Raw genomic sequence first — 26,088 nt, 5'->3', positions numbered from 1 at the left:
GTTCTGCCATATATATGTGTGTGTATATATATATATATATATATATATATATATATATATATATATATATATATATTTTTTTTTTTTTACAAATCTAAGAAGTAAGTCCTAGCAGCATACCTTTAAAAGAAGTACGTGAGCCAAAACCGGTTTGACTCAGTGGTAAAGTGTTGATCTGCAGACTGAAAGGTCCCAGGTTCGATTCCGATCAAGGGCATGTACCTGAGTTGCGGGCACATCCCCACTGGGGGGTGTGCAAGAGGCAGCTGGTCAATGTTTCTCTCTCATCGACGTTTCTAGCTCTCTATCTCTCTCCTTTCCTCTCTGTAAAAAATCAATAAAATATATTAAAAAAAAAAAAAAAAAAGTACGTGAGCCGAAACCGGTTTGGCTCAGTGGACAGAGCGTTGGTCACGGGTTCGATTCCGGTCAAGGGCATGTACATTGGTTGCGGGCACATCCCTGGTGGATGGTGTGCAGGAGGCAGCTGGTCGATGATTCTCTCTCATTGTTGTTTTTAGCTTTCAATCCCTCTCCCTTCCTCTCTGTTAAAAATCAATAAAATGTGTGTGTGTGTGTGTGTGTGTGTGTGTGTATATATATATATATATATATATATATATATATATATATATATATTTAGTTTGTTGTTGTTGTTATATATATAGAACTAAAAAAAGGTAACTAAACTGAATTTAGGAGAAGTGAAGTTACTTGCCCAAGATTGTGCAGTTTGTAGGCGAAGTCATTGTTTTTCTCCCACAGTCTCCTTCCAGGCTTTCTCCTCTCAGCTAAGTAGATTTCTCTCTCCAAAACAAACTTACCCTTTGCAGACAGTAACCTTAGTGCTGATCCCTGGGATGTGTGAGGAACTTAACACTGGTTCAACATTAGCAGAGGGCCAAAAGGTCTCCTCCTAGAAGGAGGAATATGCCCTCTGGGAAACTGCAGAGCTAGAAGAAAGTGGGTGAGGAGGGAAATTTTTTTCCCATTAGAACTGAGCTATGCACTGGTTTCAGCTACACTTTGGTTGCACTGTGAACAGTGACCTAGGAATGTAGGGTTTTTTGTTTATATACTGCTTGGCTTCCCTCCTCTCTCAGACCAGCTCTACCCTGCTGTACCCTAACTCCCCTTGCTCTCCCCACTCTTCCTCACTCTACCATATTCTTCCCCACCTTCTTCACCTCAGCTCCCCAACAAGCCTTCTTTTTGTTGTTGTTGTTCTGGGAGCAGGGAGGGTGGTTTTCTTAATGAGGCTTTTCCTTCCTCTCTACAGCCCTCAGACTGGGCTCCACCCTGGTAGTTTGTCAGCTGGCTTTTGTGAAAAGGAGAAGCAGGAGGAGGGAGAGGAGAAAGAGGGAATGGGAAGAACTAGCATCTTGTGGACCCTGACACATGTGGTGTCTGCATATTTATTTTTTAACTTTATTTTTATTGTAGACACTAATACAGATATCCCTCATTTTCCCCTTCTTTACCGCTTCCACCCAGCCCAAGCCCCCCTCCCTTCCCTCTGGCCATCACTGCCCTGCTGTCTGAATCTATGGGTTATGCATATATGTTCTTTGGCTAATCCCTTCACCTTATGTCATCCAGTGCCCACCGCCCCCTCGACAGCTGTCAGTGTGTTCCATGTTTCCTCTGTCTGCATATTTCTTAGCTGTCCACTAGGTTCCATGATAAATTTAACTCAAACTTCTCATCTGACTCTGGGTATATAGAGGAAATGACAGGCCTACTAGTTCAACCAGAAGCCTCCCTTAGGCTTGGGGTGAGATGGAAGCAGTTGAAGATATTGTAGGTTGCTATTTCTTTTCCCTTCCCTTCCTTTTTTTTTTTTTTTGGTTAATCCTTACTCAAAGATATTTTTTCCATTGATTTGGAGAGAGTGGAAGGGAGGGGGAGAGACAGGGAGAGAGGGAGAGGGAGAGGGAGAGGGAGAGGGAGAGAGAGAGAAACATCAATGGATGTGAGAGACACACATCCATGGGTTGCCTCCTACACACCCCCCAACCAGGGCCAGGGATGGAGCCTGCACCCTTGACCAGAATTGAACCTGGGACTCTTCAGTCTGAGGAGGCCCAGGCTCTTTCCACTGACCCAAACCGCCTTGGGCTATTGGGTTTATTTCTTAAGCCAGCTAATACAAAGGAGCACCTGTGGTGCTCCCTGGTGTTGACTGAAAATAATATAGACTAGGTGTTTCATCACTGAAAAGGATTTATCCCTGAAAAAAGGATTTATCCTTGACTCAACCCAGTGCATGCAGACATGGCAAATAATGTGCATTTTCTAGCCTGCATGCCAAGATGGAGAGGTATTTATATAAGGGAAAGCAGAAGTTAAGGGAAGGGGAAGTTAGAACCATAGAGCTTTATTATAAACACCAGGGACCCAGTGCACGAATTCATGCACCAGTGGTGTCCCTTGGTGTGGCCTGTGGGAATTTGCCGAAACCAGCAGTCCAATGCTACCTGCCACTCCTGCCTGCTACTCCTGCTCATCCTGGGCCCCACTGTGCTTGCTGTGGGATCATGCCTACTCAGTCCTCATTGGGAGAACCTCACACTGCAACAACAGCCACTCGCCAGCGGTGAGCCCTGTGTCTGGCACCTGCCAGTCAGCTGAGCAGTGCTTCTGCTGAGGGAGCACACTGACCACCAGGGGACAGCTCCTGCACTGAGCACCTGCCCCCTGCTGGTCAGTGGGTGCCATAGCACCAGTCATTTGGTCACTTAGGCTTTTATATCCTATATAATAAAAGCCTAATATGCTAAGTGTCCAGTTGTCCATTTATCCATTCAACCAATCAAAGAGTAATATGCTAATTATATGCTAAGGCTGCTCAACCACTGGCTATGATGTGCACTTACCACGGGGGGGGGGGGGGCAGATGCTCTAACTGGTAGATTAGCTTGCTGCTGGGGTTCGGCCAATGGGGACTGAATAACAGGGTCAGATATGCCCTGGAGCCCTCTCTTGGTCACACCCCAGCTGGCCAACCTCTCATGTCTCTCCCCTGCCCCCATCGTGCACCTGTGGGGGTCCCTCAGTCTGGCCTGCATCCTCTCACAATTTGGGACTCCTCAGGGGACATCGGAAAGCCAGTTTCAGCCCCATTCCCACAGGCCAGGCTGAGGGACCCCACTGGTACACAAATTCGCACTGGGCCTCTAATATTGGAATAATTATACATGATGTCAGGTGGGTACAAGATATATTGGGGTATCTTTAAGTAATATAATTGTCTAACCACTATTCTGTACACCTGAAACTAATATAATATTGTATGTCAACTGTAATTTAAAAAATTCAAAAAAAAATGTCCCTAGCCAGTTTGGCTTAGTGGATAGATCATCAGCCTGCAGATTGAAGGGTCCTGGGTTTCAGTCAAGGGCACATGGTGAAGGATGCGGGCTCAGTCCCCAGTAGGAGGTGTGCAGGAGGCAGCCATCAACAATTCTTATCATTGATGTTTCTATCTCTCTCTCCCTCCCTTCCTCTCTGAAATCAATAAAATATATTTATAAAAATTAAAAACAAAAAAGTTCAATGTCTTTTCACACACTGGAATCTAAGAGAAAACTTTCCAGTATTGCTGAAAATAGTGTTGGTTGGAGTGATGAGAATCCTATGTTTAGTAGAACTTCCCACATTTTAGAGTAAAACTTTCTGGCATAAAGTGATTATTTTCAAAGAATATGTAGAGAGCTGTACACCTGTCTATGTGGTTCTGTATCAATGCATCTTACGTAATAAGCTGGGCAGATGGTAGAAAAATATGAATTAGTGATATAGGAAGTTCTTTATAGAACCTCTACCAGAGGGAAATTCTTTCAACATATGCATATTAATCTCTGTCCCTTAGACTCCTTATCTGTAAAATATGGTTAGTAACAATACCTATCCATAAAGTTGTCAGAAGAATTCAGTGTATACACACACACACACACACACACACACACACACATACACACATACATATGCACATGGCTTGGAATAGAGCTTGCCACATAGTTAATGCTCAGTAACTATTACTATTGTTAATAATATTATCTGGCATGCAGGTTATAGAAATTATAACATCTGGCCGAAACTGGTTTGGCTTAGTGGATAGAGCATCGGCCTGCGGACTGAAAGGTCCCAGGTTTGATTCTGGGCAAGGGCGTTTATCTTGGTTGTGGGCACATCCTCAGTAGGGGGTGTGCAAGAGGCAGCTGATCAATGATTCTCTCTCATCGATGTTTCTAACTCTCTATCCCTCTCTCTTCCTCTGTAAAAAATCAATAAAATATATTTTTTTAAAAAGAAAAAAAAATTATAACATCTGGTGCCTAATCTCAGGGACTAAGTATAGTCTAATGGGGGGAGCAATTATATGTACAAATAGGTCCTCTGAGGTAGAGAAGAGCACAGAAGAATCAATGGTCAGTTTTGCCTGAAGGAATTAAATAAGGAGGGGGGGGTGATCTTTTGAGTTAATTCTTTCAAGAAGGATTAACAGAGAATTTAAGCCATTTCAAACACAGAAGCAAGGTGAGCCAAAGAATAAACATGGAAACAGGCATTCTCAGGGATTTGTAATACAGATTAAGCTCAAGAAAGTTCCAAGATTTTTGCTGCTTCAAAGGTAGGCTGAGTCCAGAGTACAATAGGTTAGAGCAGTGATTTTCAACTGGTGTGCTGCAAAATATATATATTTTTTTATATTTAAAAAGCATCACCTGACAGGGGCACTGACTTCTTTTCCTTTAGACTGTCAAATTAAAAAAATGACAACCAACACAACAATAACTGTAGGCATGAATGCTCTGTCTAGAACCATAATTATAGGCTATTTATAATAGAGTTGCATCTTATTGGTCACCTTGCATAATATGGTTGTGTTTGATTGGTTAACTCTTGGTACTAGAAATCCTTATTATACAAGTATAAGCACTTGATTTTTAATTTTTTTGCAGTGTATTTTTATTGATGTCAGAGAGTATGGGAAAGGGAGAGAGAGAGAGAGAGAGATAGAAACATCAATGATGAGAGAGAATCGTTGATCAGCTGCCTCTTACATGCCCCCAACTGGGATTGAGCAGACAACCTGGTCATATGCCCTGATGGGGAATTGAACTGTGACCTCTTGGCTCAACCACTGAGCAATGCCAGCTGGGTGATACCTGATTTTTTTTAAAGTCACTTCAGAGCAAAAAGGGTAGGTAATTTGTCAGATTGGCAAAAAAATATGTTTTGGTGTGCTGCGGAATTTTAGTACTTAGTTTATGTGTGCCATGAGATGAAAAAGGTTGAAAATGCTGTGGTAGAGGGTGAATCCCAGGGTTCTGCTTTGGATGTTGGCATGCATAATAATTCCAACCAGGTAGTTGGGGAACTATAAGAGGAGAACTTCAACTTTAGGGGCAGAGTAAGAAGATGAGATGATTAGAATACATTCAGGCAGAAAGATCAAGCACATGGGCATATATGTGTTTGGAAGTACTGGTGTTGTAGGCGGGGAAGGGTGCCAGATGTCAGATCGGACTTGGGTTCAGCAAACTCGGTACTTGAGTTCTGACTAAGAAAGAATTCAGAGACGAGACTCAAACTAAAGGAGAACATTTATTTGGAACATCACCAAGAGAGAAGAAGTAATTTGTAGAAGAATTGGGCTGAAGAAACAAGTTATAGAGGCAAAGGAAGGGCCTTTGGAGTTTGAGATTGAGAAAGCTAATAGAAATGTGCCTGGGGGGATAGGGAGAGGGAAGGGGAAGGTGTGGCAGCTCCTGGGAGGGAGAGCTTACTGGGTCCTTTGTCCTAAGGGTTTTAAGGGTGGAGATATTAGGGGAGGTCCTGAGGGAAGATCTCAATAGAATATTCAGCAGCTTTCTAGGCGTGACTTTTCAGGTTCCACTGATTGAATATGAATATTGGTCGGTGCCAGGGGAGAGGATCATTTTCCAATGCAACTGGTCCTGAGGTAAGCCCTGGGGTTACTGGCCTGGTTTTGCGTCTTTTCTGGTCCTGGAGCCGTAATACAACAGAGGCCTAGATGTTATCTCTAGGGAGGAAAGGTCAGGGGGTCCAAACCGCTGGACCAGGACCCATGATAAGCTAGTGGGGGAAAGGCCACCATGGGGGGGGGGGGGGGTGAAGCCCCACCCTACAATTGCTAGGCCCCTAGGGCTTTCTGTTCTGGTGATCTTCTGTACCTGGCCCATCATCCATCCTCTGCTCATGTCTGTCTTATTGCTGACCACACTGAGCTTTGAACTTCTTTTATCCTTTAAAAGGGGGCTTGAAGAGTATACTAATACCTGCTTTCCAGGGTCATTGTCGGGAATAAGAAATGATAAATGCACCTGGCCCAGTGACTTGTCCATATTAGGTGCTCAAGGCACAGGAGCTATTATTTCTCCTGTCTCTCTGCTTCCTCCATCCCTCTGCTCTGTTTGTCTCGCTGCTTTTCCCTCCTCTGTAAAAGAATTGTGGTAGGGACGCCACACTGATAAGGGCCAGTGGTTGCTTGAGACTTCCTGACCTCCTATTGAAATGACCTAGAGAGCGACTTTCAGGCGAGGGCAAAGAAATCCTGGAAATGTGGCTGTTTTATGGATTACCCTCTACAGGAATCTTAGCAATGCCTGGCTGAGAGTTAGTCTCCGGCAGTTGAGAACCCTATTCTTAGAGGTCTGGTGTCTGGAAGACTACAAAAGCCTTTCTGGCCCCACGGTTCTTCAAACTCCTCCTTCTCCCCCACCCGTTCTTTCACCTTCACCTTCTTTCCTACAAAATGCCCCCAGCTCCATTCTCCTCGGCTCTTAGTCTCCACCTTGAGAAGACACTGTGACCTCGCTGTCCCTGCCAGTGTCTTCCTGTTACCATGGAGAGCTAGGAGGGTGGATGGGAATCCAGTTGCCAGCCTTGCTTTTTCCTTTTCCCTATTCCTCTCCTGGTAGAGAGCCCCTAACCCCAATCCCCAATCCCTTTCGCCCTCCCCTTGTGAGTGAGTTTAAATCCGAATGGACTGGTAACCAGGCAGAGCGCTTGCAAGACTCTCTATGGGATGGGAAAAAGGGAATTGAAATTGACTCGAGTTGTATACCTGCTGGGGCTGGAGCCTGAGAGAAGCTGCTGGGTGGGGCAAGACCAGGACTCTCCGCCCAGTGCCCCGCCCCACCCCACCCCCTTCTTTCTCCCTCCCTGGTCTCAGCCACACCCTTCTCCACCTCCTCCCACTTTTGACTCTCCTCTGGCGGCTGTCTGTCCCTTTTAAGGAACTCCACCCTCGCAGCGGTCACACCTCTCTTCTGGGTGTAACCAGCGAGAGACAGAGTCACCCCACCCACTCAAGCTGCCCTGCTAGCACTTCAGGATCTCTCCAGCGGGGCCGCCGGGTGCTTCCAAGAAATGTCTCCCTGGGAGTTGGGGCCCTTTTTTCCCTGAAGCCCCTGCCCTGGGCTTGGGGATGCCTCTATATGTTTCCACCGATTGTATGCATCTGCGCCTCCTTTCTTTCTCTTTAGGAAGGCGCTGGGGTGTGGGGCGGCTAAGGCTGCGGTAAAGATTCCTGTCCCCGAACGGGTCCGCCTGCTCGTCCGCCTGCCTCAACTTTGTCTCCAAGTATTGCTTTGGGATCTGGGTTCGTTTTCTTAGGTCCAACCTCGGAGCCCTCTCCTCCAGGGTCTGTAGAGTGCAGGGGATGGGTGGAGAGTGGGCTTGGCCGGAACTGAATTGGTGGAGGTGAAAGGGGAACCGAGGATCCTCGGCTTTGGCCACTTCAACCCAGCGAACCCACTTTATTTTTAGCCCAGGGAGAGAGCTGCATTGGCAGCGGGGGTAAGGTTCTTTTTAGGAAGTCTGCTTTGCTGGCCCCCCGGTTTGGGATTGGATGCTGGAGAGCTTTGTTTCCCTCGTTGCGAGGGTGGCCCAGCTGAGTCTGGACTGACTCCCTCTGCCCTGGCCCTCCTCCCCACTTTCCAGCCAGGAGGAAGAGGGGAGGCTGGGGGCCCAGCGAGACCAGGCGAGAGCGAGTCGCTGGCAGACAGGGGCGGGTGTGAAGGAAACAGCTGTCTTGCGATCAGCTGAGAAGTATGAGCCTCGGGGAGGACGGTGGTATGAGGTCCGGAAACATCAGGAGTCCCCAGCTAGTGACATGGGCGGTAAGTGACTCTGGGATTAGAACCCACGCACTCCCATCTCCTCTGTCGAGATTCAGCCCCACCCCCACTTCTGTTCTTTAGGTTTTTGGGGGGGAGGGGGAAGGCATAGGTGGATTGGGGAAAAGACTATGTGGAACCGAATGAAACTCAAGAGAAAATGATTTTGCTAAAGGGCTGAGCAAAGAAGGGACAGGAAGGTTGGGGAGCCTTGTGGGAGAATTGAAGGGGAGAGGGCAAGAATGGATGGCTTTGTCTAACTTTGGCGGCCGGGGCTCGGCACTCTCATTTCTCCTTAAGCAGCGAGGTTTGTCTTTGACTTAACCCAACCCAGCCAAAGTTGCAGCCAGAGTCCAGAGGACAGGGTTCAGAAGGACAGCACTCTCACGTACCCCCCCCCTACCCCCCTGAGCGATCACAGGTACCCAGAGATGCTTCTAAAAGGAAGGAGAAGGGGGAAGTGAGTGAAGGTTTGAGCTTAGGCTGTTGGGGACTTGGAGCTGGCCTGTGAAGTCCCGGAGGCAGCCTAGGGGAGGAGCTGCTTTGGGTGTGCCTTCTCTTTAAAGGGAGGCTGAGCTGTATTTGAGGTGGAAACCTACGCCCTGCCCCACCTAGCTCTTTAAATCTTGGCTCAGGTGGCTGGTTTGTCTGTAGGTGTGAGATTGAACCAAATTGCTGTAGCAAATCGACTTGCAGTGATTAACTTGGAAGAACTCTGTGTGTGTGTGTGTGTGTGTGTGTGTGTGTGTGTGTGTAAAACTCAGTGAATTTGGAGGGAATTAAATCACAAAAGAAATACAATATATTCTTTGGAAACATCAGTCCAAACAGATGGCCCAAGGGACAATCCTTTATTTCCTTTGGTATTATTTAGCACCTGTCTGATGTCACTCAGGCTGATCATAACGAGGCAAAGAGAAGAATCTTGAAGTTTGGGTTGGAAACTAGGGTGGTTTGGGGCAGCAGACATAACTGCTTTCAAACTCTAATATCGCTGCTTCCTTGCTGCATTATCCTGGACGTTGCTTTTCTCCTTTAGAAAATGTGGATTAATAATCTTATCTCCACAGAAGTTTGGATAGACGAAACGCCATAATGCATGTAACAGACGCTGCCTGCTATTCCGTGTATATCTTAGTTTCACTTCCTTTTCTTACTCCGTTTGAGACTCTTCTCTCTGGAACCCTGCTGCGAGAATTCCTACGTTCCAATCAGTAAAACACCTTGCAGATGGGGTGAAAGGAGACCTCCCAAGATGGAATCCGCTTGCCCACAGGCTGAAGTTAGAGCACCGGCTTTATTTACTTTGGGTTTAACATTGCTCCCGCTGGACTTTAGCACCTCCTAGAGAAAGGGCCACTAATCTGCCTTTCCCCTCATTCTTTGGGCAACTTACACAGGATGATATAACCAACAGGACATTTGGACAACAGAAACCAGTGACTCACAGATGACCTCATCCCGTTCTCAGATTTTGTTGTTGTTGTTGTTATTGTTGTTTTTGGGGGGAGGGGTTTTATATCTTTGGTGACACAGAGAACTGACTGGGAACAGTGTCTTCAGGTTAGCTTGAAGGGCATAGGAAGAATGGAAATATAAACTTAGCAAAAGGGACACATGTATCTGAAAACCAAGCCAGATCATGGCTCTATTTTCAGAGCTCAGGAGATCTGTAGGTCCCTCTGGCTTAGACTTCCAGGATACATTGGAAAGAAATTTGGGAGAAAACATGAACTAGCTTGCTACCACCCTCTACCTCCCACCCTGTCATTCTAGTAAATGTATTTTTGAAATGAAGCCCTTATTGGTATAGCTAACTGAATTCCAATAATCAAGCCATCAAGCTTAGTCATCTTCCATCCCTCTAGGTTGCATGTGCCTAGCAGTGAGGGAGAACACCATTTATTCTTTCTCATTCTGGCAGGGGCGGTATAGTAAACCTCGGTTTTTGATACCTTGATTTAACAGACTTCGAATTTAATGGGCAAATTTTCTGGTCTGTATGTCATATGTGAAAATTAACACCTGGTTAATTTTAAAGTACTTTTAACCAAGACTTGCTTATAATTAAATTATCAGGTTATTTTTTTTTTTGTCGTGAATTCACTGTAATTTTTAAAAAATATATTTTATTGATTTTTTACAGAGAGGAGGAGAAAGGGATAGAGAGCTAGAAACGTCGATGAGAGAGAAACATCGATCAGCTGCCTCTTGCACACCCCCTACCCACTCCCTACCAGGGATGTGCCTACAACCAATGTACATGCCCTTGACTGGAATCGAACCTGGGACCTTTCAGTCCACAGACGGATGCTCTACCTCTGAGCCAAACCGGTTTTGGCTCACTGTAATTTTAAAAAATATATTTTATTGATTTTTTACATAGAGGAAGAGAGAGGGATAGAGAGTTAAAAACATCAATCAGCTGCCTCCTGTACACCTTCTACTGGGGATGTGCCTGCAACCAAGATACATGCCCTTGACCAGAATCGAACTTGGGACCTTTCAGTCTGCAGGCCGACGCTCTATCCACTGAGCAAACCAGTTGGAGCAAGACCCTTCCTGATATGGCCCAGGCATTGATTAGACCTATTCAGTGTAAATTTAAAATTACTATAATGCATATAGAAAACTTTTCTGTGAAATTAAACTTTTTATGCATACTTAATTTTAATTATACAAACGTATACATAAGTCAAAACTGGTAAACTAATTTGTCAATTTGTTAGCATATGCATTTGGAAAACGTACTTTATTATATAACAGATTTCGGCTTTAACAGGCCCCTCCTCGTTAGTCTGTTATATCAAGGTTTTACTTTATTATTATTTGACACATTTCTATATTTATCCTTGCCTTGAGTTGGCTATAGTTTATTGTCTCACTTAAGTTGATGAATAATGAGAAGATTGCCTTTGAATATATAATTTATTTAGCAAATATGTATTGGCGTACTATGTGTCAGGCACTGAGAAATTTGTTTAAAACTCATTTTGTATTTCTTTCATCTTAAATGCCTTCTTTTTGCCTCCCCATTCAAACCCCAATTGTCCTTCAAGTCTTATTACAGTCCTTTGCATGTGCATCAAAACTTCCTTATTTCCTCAGCTATTTCTTAGAAATTGTATGTCATATCTGGTCTGCTCAGTTGATAATTATCATAGAATGTGCGTACTTTCATGATTTTTTCTTAAAACAGTATTGATAGATTTCCTTCCTTATTAATTTTAAATTAAATGCTATTTCTATTATTCTTCCCTGATTCAAAGAGAAACAAACTCTTTGTAGCCCTGCATTATCTGGAACCTCCGATACACTGTTCCCTGTACTTTGTGTACATATCTAATTACATTGTCACATGATGTTCATTAGTGTATCAAAGACAATGTGAGACCTTGTTTGATTCCCTTTTTGATTTTCATTTAATACTGTTTTCAATTTGGGTTTTATATCTGAAGTTGGGTTTCTGATGTATTTCTTATCACCAACTCAGCGTTATCATCTAGCCTCTGTTTTCTCATCTCTAAGATGATATGATAATTTGTGATTACAAAGAATGTAAGTAAAACACATTGGATCAGTTCCTGACTTCTCTTACATATTTTATAAGTGGAGGGTCTCTTCATTTTTGTTACTTTAAGTAACTTATTTAAATGGTGCTTGTGTGTTTGGAGAAGAGGAAGGTATGTTAGTGGGACAGGAAGGTGGGTTTAAATGTAACATGCTAGGTACTTTGTATAATAAACTTAAAGATATTAATTGCACACTTATACAAAATAGGTATAATATGAACAAACCAAACTCTGGGGTTATTAAACACTTTAAATTAAGGATCTATAACCTAAGTCTGGAGCCAGATTCCTGTATTTGATATCAATACAGGTATCATTTTGCCATTTTTTTGTAACCTCAATCTCATCATGTCTAAAATAGAATATGTCATTACCTCTAGACTCTTCCCCCACCCCTCATTTCCTTTTCACTTCCCTGGTTCTGCAACTTACCGTCATCATAATCTCTGTACTTGCCTTTTCTCGTCCATGATTTGAGAAGAATAGTAGAAATTACCTCATAGGGTTCCAAGAAAGGAATAAATGTAGTAATTTTTTAAAGCACTTAAAGGAATACATGACAGTATAGTAAGCAGCGGGGAAATATGGCTGTTGTGATTCTCTTACTCCATACTCAAAATGCTAGCATTAGCCCTACCCAGTTTGGCTCAGTGGATAGAGCATTGGCCTGTGGACTGAAGGGTCCTGGGTGCATATGCCTGAGTTGCAGGTTTGATCCCCAGTAGGCAGCCGATCAATGATTCTCATCATTGCTGTTTCTTTCTTTCTCTGCCTCTCCTTTCCTCTCTGAAATCAGTAAAAATATATATATTTTAAATGCCAGCATTAGCTTTGCCCTCTCCCTCAGTGTCCTTATCTACTTAGTCAAGGGCTCTTGTTAAAACTTTCATTTAAAAATGTATTTTATATTGGCAATGAATTCCACACTGCTCAAAATTAAAAATATGCAAATGTATATACAATGAAGTGTCTCCCTCCTTGAGTTATGTGTTGATTAGGAATCCTTCCATGGGCATTTTATGTATTTAGATTAAAGAAATGAGTCTCTATATATACATATGTACTCCCCATTGCCTTTTATATGCAGTAACACACTCTGCATATTATTTTTCACCTGACTTTGTCTACTTAAAAATATACTTAGGCGCCCTTTCCATATATGTATGTAAAGAAACACCTCATGCTTTTGTATGACTGCATAGTTTTTCACTATTTGGATGCATCACAGTTCATTTAAACAGCCTCCTATTGAGTGACTTTTATTATCCCCAACTTAACTTGATCATCTAGCCTTTACTCTCACTCCCTAGAGCCCTATCCATTCATCTTTCTAGCTTTGGGCGTGCTCAATGTATGAACCGCCCCTCTATCATCTTGGCCAATGACTAGACTCCCCAGTGCTCCCTGACTGCCTATGGTAGTGAGGGGGTTGCTGAGGGACCTGCCCTGAGGAAGCCTGGAGATGTAACAGCCCTCACTCAGCCTGCCTCCTCCTTGCACATCAGCAAAAGGGCACCACTTGGAGTCCCAGAGCACCCCTGTGTATCCAGCATCCTCTGAGCCACTCTCACCCTTCCAGTGCGCCCCTCATATGTGGCCAGTCAGGCCTGCGCTCCAACTGACGGCTGTCTACATTTGTTCTTTTAACAGGACACACAGTAAGTACTCAGTGAGGGTTGGCAATTATTGTTCTTTCATCACCATTCTGTACCTAACCTCATGTAGAGTAGTTTCTGTGCTGCTGAAGATTTTCCCAGAGATCATCTCAAAACTACTTTCTGAAAAATATGTAGTTAAACTATTTGGCCCTGGCCAAAGAGTGTCTGGCCTTCTGACTGAAGAGTCTCAGATTCCATTCCTGGTCAAAGGTTAACTGTCAATGGCATGCACTGCAGTAGCTGGAGCAGATTCAATTGCTGCCCCCAACTGGAAGCTAGTGAGAGACAACCAATCAATGTGTCTCACATATGAATGGTTCTCTCTCTCTCTCTCTCTCTCTCTCTCTCTCTCTCTCTCTCTCTCTCTCTCTCTCTCTCTCTCTCTTTCTCTCTCCCCCCTCTTTTCCTCCTTCCCCCATTCCCCTCCCTTCACTAAAAATCAGTGGAACAAATATCCTCACTGGGATGAGGATTAAAAAAAAAAAAACACACTATCTGAAAACATCTGTGTACTCATTCTGTTATTTTAAAAAAAACTTTTAAGATTTATCTTTATTGTTGAAAGTATTACATGTCCCTTTTTCCTCATTGATCCTCCACCACGCCTGCTCCCCTTTCACCACCCTATTGTCTGTGTCCATGGGTTATGCACTTCCCACCGCCCTGCCCTGCCCTGCCCCGCCCCACCCCACCCAAACCCACCCCACCCCGCTTTCCCCCTGAGATTCCCCAGTCTGTGTTGGTCATGCTTCCAGGCCTCTGGATCTATTTTGTTCATCAGGTTTTTAAAAATCTTTATTGTTGAAAGTTTTACATATATTATCCTTCCTTCCCCATTGTACCCCTCCAGTTTGCCATGCCCTCTGCCCCAGACCCTCACCACCCTATTGTCTGTGTCCATAGGTTATTCAAATATGCATATGAGGTCTTTGGGTGATATCCGACCCACCCTCTCCCATCTCTCCTCTAAGATGCCGAACTTTGTTCCTTACTTCCGTGTCTCTGGTTCTACTCCAGTCATCATTTTATTTTGTTACTTAGATTCCGCATGATGAATGGGATCATGTGATACTTGTCTTTTTTATTTCACTTAGCATGATATTTTCCAGGTCTCTCCATGCTGTCTCAAAGAGTAAGAGATCTTTTTTACTGCTGCATAGTATTCCGTTGTGTAAATGTACTACAGCTTTTTTATTCACTCGTCTACTGATGGGCACTTGACTGTTTCCATGTCTTAGCTATGGTGAACTGTTCTGCTATGAACATAGGGGTCCATATATCCTCTCTGATGGGTGTTTCTGGTTTCTTAGGATATAGTCCTAGAAGTAGGATCACTGGGACAAATGGCAGTTCCATATTTAATATTTTGAGGAAATTCCATTGTTTTCATAATGGCTACATCAGTCTGCATTCCCACCAGCAGTGCACGAGGGTTCCCTTTTTTCCACATGCTCACCAGCACTTGTCATTTGTTGATGACAGTCATTCTGACAGGTGTGAGGTGATTCCCCATTGTTGTTTTAATTTGCATCTCTCTAATGATCAGTGACTTTAAGCATTTATTCATCTGTCTCTTGGCTTTCTATATGTCCTCTTTTGAGAAGTGTCTATTTAGGCCCCTTGCCGATTTTTAAATTGGATTGTTTGTCTTCCTTTGGTTATGTTGTATGAGTTCCTTAAATATATTTTGGAAATTAAGCCCTTATTGGATATACATTAGCAAATGTATTCTCCCATACAGTGGGCTCCCTTTTCATTTTGTTGATGGTTTCTTTCTCTGTGCATTTTTTTAGTTTGATATACTCTCATTTGTTTATTTTCTTCTTTGTTTCCCTTGCCCTAACAGTGTTTCCCAAACTTTTGACATATATGTACCCCTTCTATAATTTTCATAATGCTGAGTACCCCTTGTACTCATGAGAACGTAGAATTAGGCGCAGCTAAGCATGGTGTAATGCGTACCCCCACCAAACTCTTCCTGTACCCCTGGGGGTATGCATACCACACTTTGGGAAACACTGCTAGGAGATGTATCAGCAAACATATTGCCAGGAGATATGACTGAGATTTTGCTGCCTATGGTTTCTTCTAGGATTTTTGTGGTTTCACGGCTTACATTTAAGTCTTTTATGCATTTTGAGTTTATTCTTGTGTATGGTGTAAGTTGGTGGTCTACTTTCATTTTGTGCATGTACTTGTCTAATTTTCCCAACACCGTTTATTGAAGAGACTGTCTCTGTTCCAATGTATGCTCTTGCCTCCTTTGTCAAATATTAATTGAGCTTTTGGCATGCTCAGTGTAAGGACATCCCCTTTTCTCTACATCCAAGGGCTTGGGTTGATCTGGGTTCTCTGTTCTGTCCTATTTATCTATATGCCTGTTCTTGTGCCAGTCTCAGGCTGTTTTGATTATAGTGGCTTTGTAGTATAACTTGATATTTAGTATTGTGATCCCTCCAACTTTCTTCTTTCTCAGGATTGCTGTAGCTACTTGGGGTCTTTTTTGGTTCCATATCAATGTTTGGAGTGTTCTAGATCTGTGAAATACGGCATTGGTATTTTAATGTAATGTTGAGGTATGATCTCTCTATTCTTACTTTCCTGAGAGTTGTATGAAAAAAAGGGTGTTGGCCCTACCCAATGTGGCTCAGTGGATAAGTGTCAGCCTTCTGACTGAAAGGTCTCAGATTCGATTCCGGTCAAGGGCATGTACCTTGGTTGCAGGCACACCCCCAGTAGGAGGTGTGCAGGAGGCAGCTGGTCGATGTTTCTCTCATCGGTGTTTCTACCTCTCTGTCCCTTCCCTTCCTCTCTGTAAAAAATCAATAAAATATATTAGAAAAAAAGAAAAGAAAAGAAAAAGGGGTGTTGGATTTTGTCGAATGCTTTTTCTGTGTCAATTAATGTGATCATGTGACTTTTGTCTCTCAGTTTTTTTATGTGATATATCACATTTATTGATTTGCGAATATTGTGCCAGCCTTGCATCCCTGGAATAAGTCCCATTTGGTCATGGTGTCTGATCTTTTGAATGAATTTCTGGATTCGATTTGTTAATATTTTGTTAAGGATTTTAGCATCTGTGTTCCTCAGGGATATTGGCCTGTAATCCTCTTTCTTTACAGTGTCTTTGATTTTGGAATTAGGCTAATGCTGGCCATGTAGAAAGCACTTGGAAGTGTGCCTTCCTCTGGGGTTTTTTTGGAATAGTTTGAGGATGATAGATGTTAGTTCTTCTTTGAATGTTTGCTAAAACTCTCCCAATTATTTTTTTAAAGTATATTTTTATTGATTTCAGAGAGGAAGGGATAGGTAGGGAGAGATAGAAACATCAATGATGAAAGAGAATAATTGATGGGCTGCCTCTTGCACGTCCCCTACTGGGGACTGAGCCCAAAACCCAGGCATGTGCCTTGACTGGGTATTGAACCACAACTTCCTGGTTCATAGGTTGACATTCAACCACTGAGCACGCTGGCTGGGCTTTAGTTGTTCTTTAATAATCTTTTACAGATATTAAAAACACAGGTAATGTGTTTTAAAAAACTGCCTACTACTATAATCTCAAAACCCTAAAGTGTTGATTTTCATTTTTTAACAGTTTCAGCATTTTTTATCGTCAGTGGCTGAAAATGATTGATACTACTCAATATCTTTCTAAATGATTGGTATGTTGTTTTTAAAATTGTTTTTCTTTTAGTAGACAGTTTTTTCTTTTTCTTTTTTATTAGGTTTATTGGAGTGACATTGGTTAATAAAATTATATAGGTTTCATGTGTACAATTCTATAATACATCATTTCTGTATTGCATTGTGTGTTCCCTACTCAAAGATAAGTCTCCTTCTGTTACTATATATTGACCCCCTATACCCTTTATTACCTCCATACACCCCTCTTCTCCACACTGTTATCTGTGTCTGTGAGTTTTTGTTTGTTCACTCGTTGCTTTCAGTTTTATATCCCACATCTGAGTGAAATCACATGGTTCTTGACTTTTTCTGTCTGACATTTCCCTTATCATGACATTCTCAAGCTCTATCCGTGTTGTCACAAATGGCAGTATTTAACCTTTTCTCTGTCTGAGCAGCTTTCCATTGCGTATAAATGCCTCACCTTCTTGATCCAATCATCTATGGAAGGACACTTTGCTTATTTCCTGAGTAGATAGTGTTTTAGAAAGAAGGTGCTCATCAAATTTGCAATATTAGAAAGTAGTAAGGGAGCACTGTCATTTGAGTCAAAAGATAAGAATTCCAGTTCTGATTTTGTCACTTCTAAACTATGTGATCTGAGCTTCCAGGCTCATTATCTGTGAAATGGGGATGGTATATGAGAGCGATTTCCCTACTGTAAAGCTATGTAGATGCACATGAGGGATGATTATTTATGTCTGAACATATTTGTGTTGTCCACATGCTCTATCTTGTTAAGATATGAGTGCCTTCTTAGGTCTGTGTCAGGGTTCCCCATGTTCTGCTTTCTTTTGAAGTTGTAGGCCTCAGTGACTCTGCTGTGCTTCCTTCCTTAAAGGTTTAACTTCTTGATTCATCCCTAGACATTTTTTTTCCCTCTCAGGGCTAGCCAAAGGGTGAGATGCATTCTTATTAGCCAGCCACCTGCTCCTGTCCCTTAGAGGCACTGTTCACTTTCATATAACAAGCACATCACTATGGAAAATGTGTAACAAAATAACCTTCGGAACATGGCAAATGGAATATAACATTAGCAATTTTCTGTGGTCGTGGTCCTTGTAATATGATGTGTGAAGTCATGCATATATTAGACATTGACCCCCCTATGGAAGGGGTTCAATCTTCCTTTTTATCTCCTCCTTTATTTCCCCTTTCAGTACTCCCTACATTAGGAGAAGGACCAGAAAGTCCGGCTTCCAGACACAAAGGCTTGAAGAGCCATTCCAGGCAGAATAATGGTTATTATCTCAAGTAGGTTATTTACATTTCTGAAGCTCTCCTGCCTGTGAGATTCACATCTCCATGGCTCAACACAAATACCTTAACCCCCTTTGGGTATTTCCTTACCACTTTCCTCCCAGATTCTGTGCAGCTGTCTGGTTCTAGACACTTAAGAGCAGCAGCTCCAACTTTAGAGAAAAGTAAAAGGCTTTTAAATTCCTTAAAACAAAACAAAACAAAACAAAAATCCCGAGCTTTCTTTAAAACCATTCTGTTGGCCCCACTTTTTAAAATTTTAGCTGGCTAAATATTAAATAAAAAATTTTTTAAAGAGAAGGTTATACACATTTCTGATAGCTATCTCTATATTCATTCCTAACAACGTCCATGGTTATCTATTGGCAACTCCAATTGACTATCTTTTGGGTGAAAGTGCAGTTAGCAAAAATGGCTGAGACATTTCTGATTGTCAGCTTATGCCATTTGCTAATATACTTAAAAATTTTTTTATTGATTTCAGAGAGAAAGGGGGAGGGAGGAAGAGAGAGAAACATCAATGAGAATCATTGATTGGCTACATCCTGAACACCTCACACTGGGGATTGAGCCTGCAACCTGAGCATGTGCCCTTACCAGAAATCGAACCTCTTGTTCACAGATCAACACCCAACCACTGAACGTACCAGCTGGGCTGACTAATATCCCTTTTTAAAAAATCTATTTTTATTTGTTTCAGAGGGAAAGAGAGAGGGAAAAAGAGATAGATACATCAGTGATGAGAGAGAATCATTAACTGGCTGCCTCCTGCACACCCTCTACTGGGGATTGAGCCACCAAGGCATATGTCCTTGACTGAATTGAACCCAGGACCTTTCAGTCCATAGGCCAATACTCTATCCACTGAGTCAAACCAGCGAGGACAATGACTAATATACTTTTAATGCAGTTTGGACAAGAAGTATTTTTTTCAGACTCCTTGATTATTGCTATTTTAAATATTAATATTATTATTATATTGTAGTATACTAGAGGCTGGTGCATTGATTCATGCACATTGAAAGTAAATTCATTAGAAGATGGCTGGTGGGGTGAGATTGGGTGAGATGGGCTGGCACAACCTGGAGACAACTTTCCTCGGTCCCTCCCCTGGCTGGCTGCACCTGGGGAGGCGCTAGGGCTTGAAGGACTTCTGTGGAATGAGTGGAGACCCTCCGACAGGTGGGGATCCCTCAACCTGGCCTGTGGGGATTGGGCCAAAACTGGCAGTCCAACATTCCCCAAGGGGTCCCAGTGTGTGAGAGGGCACTCTGCACATTTGCTGTTGCTTGGCAGCTTCTGTGTCTAGTGTCTGCCCCCTGGTGGTCAGTGCATGGCATAGCTACCAATCAGAGTGTCTGCCCCTGGTGGATATTGTGCATCATAGTTACCAGTTGGACAGTCGGATAGTCGCTTTTGGCTTTTATATATATAGATTGTTTTTATCTTATTTTATTTTTTGTCTGAAGTTTTACATATGTCTCCTTTTTCTTCAATTGACCCCCCCCCCCTCCCCAGCCATTCCCATGCTGGGCAAGCCCCTACTGCCCCAGTGTCTGTACCCATTGGTTATGCTAATATGCATGCATACAAGATTGCTCTTATTAAATAACCTTCCTTATTCCTATGATCATTCATTCATTGGACATTAGCACGCTACATGGAGAAGATACTCTGCTAAAAAAAAAAACTGGGACTCAGAGAGGAACAAGACTAGGTATCTACTGAGGAGCTCACCTGATGGTGCCTCTTTGTACAGGATGCTGAAAACACTTGAACACGTATTAACTTGATAAATTCAACAACCCTATGAGCTGGTACTATTGTTCTTATTTTGCAAATGGGAAAACAGACACAGAGGTGTAGAAACATTTACCCAGAGTCTTATCGTTAAGAAGTTGTAGAGCCAGGATGTGACCTTAGGCACTCAGTCCAGACCCCACATGTTTTTACCACACTTGGGTTGCAATGTGCGAGAATGGACTAAAAGAGGAAGTGACTGGGAAAAGATGAACAGCTAGGTTTAAGAGATATTTCTTCAGTAGAATTTATTGCAGCTGATAACCAATTGGCTGGAGATGGAGAGAGAGGAGTCAAAAGTAACTGGCCCTCAGGTTTTTAGATTGAGACTGGGCTGATGGTGGTGCTATAAATTGAGATTATAAATATAAGCGGAAGAGAAGGTTTGTGAGCACACTGAGTTTATGAAAGAACTATTTGATACCCTTCTGGGCCAGAGCTAAACATGGCCATCAGCAATAATAATGGTGGTGACTTTGATAATAACTACTTATATTGAGAACTTTTCTTTTTTTTAAAATATATATTTTATTGATATTTTACAGATAGGAAAAGAAGGGGATAGAGAGTTAGAAACATCGATGAGAGAGAAACGTTGATCAGGTGCCTCTTGCACACCCCCTACTGGGGATGTGCCCACAACCAAGTTACATGCCCTTGACCAGAATCGAACCTGGGACCTTTCAGTCCACAGGCTGACTCTATCCACTGAGCCAAACCAGTTTCGGGGAGAACTTTTCCTATGCAAAAAAGTACATTTGCATTTACTAATTCATGAAATTTTCACATTAAACCTATTCAATCAGTACCATACCCCCTTTCCTTGGCAGGTAAAGAAACTGAGGTTCATTAGGGCTGAATAGGTTATCAAAGTCACTTTGCTCCCTCAACCCTACTATCTCGTAATCCATAGGAATTGAGGAAGACCAGATAGGAGATGGCTCTTATAAGTTGCCCCAGATAAAAATAATGAGGCCTAATTGAATAATATGTGAATGGAGAAAAATAATGGAATTCTTTTCACTCTCCTCCAGATTTTTCTGGCAGCAACCAAGCAAGTGCTCCTGACTTCACGGTGCCCTCCTCTGGATCATATGCGAGTTATCTTGACCTAACATTCCTTTTATACTGTTGTCCCTCCTTTTTCACTCCTCCTTCAAAGCATAATAAACTACAGTCTCTGGCGCATCATACTTCATAGTTATTTGCATGTCAAACATCTCTCCTACGTAACCTGTCTAATTTTCTTTTATTCTTTTCTATTCTTGTCTAACTCCTGTACTCGAGAAAACACACTTCCTCATTCTCCTTTTCTGTAACTCATCAAAAACCTTGGAAAATATATTGAACACCTACCATGTGCACTGTCTGAAGCCCTTGAAATGCACCACTGAAAGGAACACCAAAGACGAAAATCTCTGCCTGCAAAGAGCCTACCATCTAACGGAAAACACAGTTTTCTGCATCTGACTTTTATACTTATTCTTTACTACATATCTTCCTCCATGAACCCCCCCCCCCCTCCCAAAAGACTTCTCAGACACCTTAGGACTTTGCAGAGAACAGTTTGAAAATGTTAAATTCTAGATTGAGAAGTTCAAGCTTAGAAAGAAAAAGGCCTTGACAAACATAATGGGCTGTGATTTGTAGGCATTGAACTCCCATGTCAGTGCTGCTGCGTTTGCTGATTCTCCTTATCTGGTTGACTCAGATCAAAAACTGATAACAATTTGCCTACTCTAACTTCTAACAGTAATTATGCAGAGATGGTTTGGTGAATGATGGATGTATATATGAGCAGTTCTACTCATATATAATACTTGGAAGAAAGAAAAGAAAATCTATGCACTTTGAGATAAAATTGATGCTATTTTAAATTCTTAAAATTCTCCAAGCTCTTGATAGTGTCTCAGAAGTTTTCTCATAATTCCAATAGAGGATTCTTTGTCTATTATTGCCACTCAATTAGGATTTGTTTTCTCCATTCCTGACTTTTAATAAATAAAGGAATTGTGTTTAGAATTACATTTTATTTTGTGTGTGGTCGGTCATATTATAATTTTCTATTCCTGCTAATTGTGCATTTGTTGTATATTAACTGAATTTGGCCTTAAATGTGAAGTGACCTGTAAATGAACATTTCCATAGATAGGTAAGTGTATTTGATGTCCAAAGCAATTAACTGATTTATAGAGAACCTTTTGAAATGCAACCAGATCATAAATGAGGAAACTAATTGTAATTGACTTGGAGATACTTAGAGAAATCTGAAATCTGACCAATTAAGTCATAAGCAAGCTGCGGATTCATCTACCTTGCCCCATGCTTTCCTCTCTTAGTGAGATTAGACTGTAAATAGATCAAAGGAAATCTGGTAAAAGAGAAGCTGGTATGTGCTTCTGGTGGGAATGAATGTGATGGTGCAGGGCAGCTGAGTGAGGCCACCAAGAATCTTTTTCTCATAGGAGGAAAATCTATCTAACAAGGAAGTAAAAGATTGATCATATTAACTCCACCTGGCTTGTATGTTAAAGAGAGGTAGAGAAATAAAATATCCCTTTAGATCAATGGTTCTCAACCTTTCCAATGCCACGACCCTTTAATACGGTTCCTCATGTTGTGGTGACCCCCAACCATAAAATTATTTTCGTTGTTACTTCATAACTAATTTTGCCACTGTTAAGAATCGTGTTTTCTGATGGTCTCTGGCGACCCTGGCTAGCTGTAGAGCCTAAGAGCCTAAGACCATCAGAAAACACAGATATTTACATTACGGTTTATAACAGTGGCAAAATTACAGTTATGATGTAGTAATGAAAATAATGTTATGGTTGGGGGTCACCACAATGTGAGAAACTGTATTAAAGGATCATGGCATTAGAAAGGTTGAGAACCACTGCTTTAGAGAGAATTGATGCTGATGTGTAAGCATGTTCACTAGGGTACATATCCATACAGGAACATGGGACTTCTTAGAATGAGAGCTAGGCCAGGAAGGGGAGCATTCTGGAAACTATGTAGCTATGCTGATATTCCTATGGATGTAGGGTGGGTTGTAGAGATTGGAAGAAACAGTTATACATGCATACAGAATTTGAGGGGAGTGGGCAGCTCATATTATTGAGGACAAGCCAGGGCCATCTTGATGAACATAACATATAAATTAGAATGTTGTCCAAATGCTGACTTCTCTGTACCTAGTAAATCTTGAGAAATCATGTTAATAAAAACACAAACAGGTGTAACCAAGAATACTAGTAAGCGACGTATCGTGTGTGAATACAGTGGGTTAGATCCTATTTTAAAATTATCTTTCTCTTGTCTCTTTTCCAGATATGGATCAATTCATAAACAACTTGAAGGCCCAGCTTAATTCAGAAAGTGGCTCAATGCATGTATTCAAACAGGTCAGTTATCAGGAAAAAGAGATACTAATATTGTGCCATAATACTGTTGAGTGCTTCATAATCATTATCGAGCTGAAGATCATTTTTCTTGTCTATGTCTAACAACATATTGAGGACTAAGAAGGGATGAAGAAGGGAGGTTTGTAAGAAGTACCTGAATGCCCAGTATTCACATTCAGATAGGGAGTAGATCTGGCCTTAAAGAAACAGCCTCTGGGAACAAAGCAATAGGAGCAAGATTGGTATAAAACAGCAATCATTTATCTATCGCTATTCCATATTTCAGGCACTCTGAAGATTAAATGTATTGTCTTATTTAATCTTTATAATAATTCTGTCGGGTAGTATATTAGTCAGGGTTCTCTAGAGGAAAAAAACACACACAACAGAATGTGTATGTTTCAATCTCTCTCTCTCTCAATATAGATAGGTAGATATAGATATAATTTTGTTTTATATATAAATATGTCTATCTATCTATTTATCTATTTATCTATCTATCTATCCATTCATCTATCTAAATAGAGAGAGTGAAATATTTTAAGGACTTGGCTCTCATTATTGTAGAAATTTGGTGAATCCAAATCTAATGGGTAGGCTGGCAGGCTAGAGAGCCAAGGCAAAGTTGAAGTTTGAGTACAAGGGCAGTCTGCTGGAAGAATTCTTTCTTGCTTGAAGGAGGTCAGTCTATCTATTAAGGCCTTCAAGTGGTTGGGTGATGCCAACCCACATTATGAAGGGTGATCTGCTTTACTCAAAGTCTGATGCTTTAAATTAGGGGTGTCGAACTCAATCAGAGAAGGGGCCAAAATCTAAAATCCAGCCTAAATCGCAGGCCGAATGGTTTACTGAACAGTCATAAACTGTCATTGTGATGGAAACGCAGCGGAGTGCAGTGATGACAGCGCGGTGCGGGCCACATTGCAAGGCCTGGCGGGACGGATTTGGCCCGCGGGCCTTGTGTTTGACACATGTGCTTTAAATATATATATATTAATGATCCCTATTATTTTTTCCCTTAATTTTTATTGATTTTTTACAGAGAGGAATAGAGAGGGATAAATAGAAACATCGATGAGAGAGAATCATTGATCAGCTGCCTCTTGCACACCCCCTACTGGGGATGTGCCCGCAACCAGGGTACATGCCCTTGACAGGAATTGAACCCGAGACCTTTCAGTCCATAGGCTGATGCTCTATCTACTGAGCCAAACCGGTTTTGGCTGGGGCTTTAAATATTAATCCCAAACCAAAACACTGAAACATTCAGAATAACATTTAACCAAATATCTTGGCACTATGGCCTAGCCAAATTAACACATAAAATTAACCATCACAGATAGGTATGCTTAATGTTCCAATTTTATAGATAAGAAAATTGTGAACTTGGATGTCCCCACAGCAAAGATTCAAAGCAGATTATGGGGTTTTTGTTGTTGTTGTTGTTGTTGTTGTTCATCCTTACCCGAGGATATTTTTTCCATTACTTTTCAGAAAGAGAGTGGGAGAGAGAAACAGAGAGAAAGAAACATCAATGTGAGAAAAACATAGATTGACTGCCTCCCACACATGGTCCTTTGGAGCCAGAGATTAAACATGAAACCCAGGTACATGCCTTTGACCAGGAATTGAACTCCCTACCCTTCCAAGTATGGGCCCATGGGCCCATGCTTCAACCACTGAGCAATACTGGCCAGGGCAAAACAGATTATTTATTTTTTTTACAGCAAGCACTCTATGTTAGATGTGGAAGTCCCATTTTGCTCATGGTTAAGTTCTAAAGTTATTGCATACGTGAAACCAAAATACAGTCAAAGTTACCCTTAAAAATCTCTAAGTTGCTTATAAAATTAAGTATATAGTTTTATTTATCCAGTACAGATCTTTTTTTACTTTTTAAAAATATATTTTTATTGATTTCAGAGAAGAAGGGAGAAGGAGAGAGAGATAGAAAAATTAATGATGAGAGAGAATCATTGATCAGCAGTGCAGGACCCCTCTTGGAATCAAGCCCGCAATCTGGGCATGTGTCCTGATTGGGAAGTTGATTTCCTGATTGGGAATTGAACTATGACCTCCTGGTTCATAGGTCTACATTCAACCACTGAGCCATCCCAGCTTGGCCAGATCCCTTTTTTAAAAGTCACCAGATAGTGTCTGGCTTATATTAGGAGTCAAATTTTCTGAAAATGTTTTTAATCATTAAATGTTTTGCCCTTGGTGTACAATTGAGTTGCATGTACATATGATGCCTTTGTACTGTTTTAATGATATTTGTAGCTGTGGCCATTTAGGGAGTATTTGCACATCAACACTTGCTAATTGTTCAAAAACATCTGCTGTTTGGTGGTTCTTAGCCATAGTTAATATTAAAAGGAATCTGAGCCCAGATGGACTGAAGGGCCTTAGTTTGATTCATGTCAAAGGCACATACATCATATCTAGATTTTAGGCTCGATCCTTCAACTTACCAACAGCCAATTGATGTATCTTTCTCATATGGATGCTTTCCTCTTTCTCTCCCCACCTCCCTGCCGCTTTAAAAATCAATGGA

At 41.8% G+C, this 26,088-nt stretch overlaps 1 protein-coding gene across 3 annotated transcripts in view; it reads left to right on the top strand.

Moving 5' to 3' along the window:
* KLF8 (Kruppel like factor 8) overlaps positions 1-26,088 on the top strand; it is a 70,558-nt gene that overhangs the window by 31,127 nt on the left and 13,343 nt on the right. For 2 of the 3 annotated variants that reach the window (XM_036415773.2, XM_045573495.1), the window contains exon 2: positions 23,461-23,534. In XM_036415773.2, coding sequence (XP_036271666.1) covers positions 23,463-23,534 — 72 coding nt within the window. In that variant the 5' untranslated portion in view covers positions 23,461-23,462. Of the gene's footprint in view, positions 1-7,374; positions 8,151-23,460; positions 23,535-26,088 lie in introns of those variants that run through there. The other variant, XM_036415772.2, reaches the window with a different exon arrangement.

Source organism: Pipistrellus kuhlii, unplaced genomic scaffold, assembly GCF_014108245.1.
Source record: "Pipistrellus kuhlii isolate mPipKuh1 unplaced genomic scaffold, mPipKuh1.p scaffold_m20_p_51, whole genome shotgun sequence".
NCBI classification, from domain to species: Eukaryota; Metazoa; Chordata; class Mammalia; order Chiroptera; family Vespertilionidae; genus Pipistrellus; species Pipistrellus kuhlii.
This window is presented reverse-complemented; position numbering and strand designations above follow the sequence as displayed.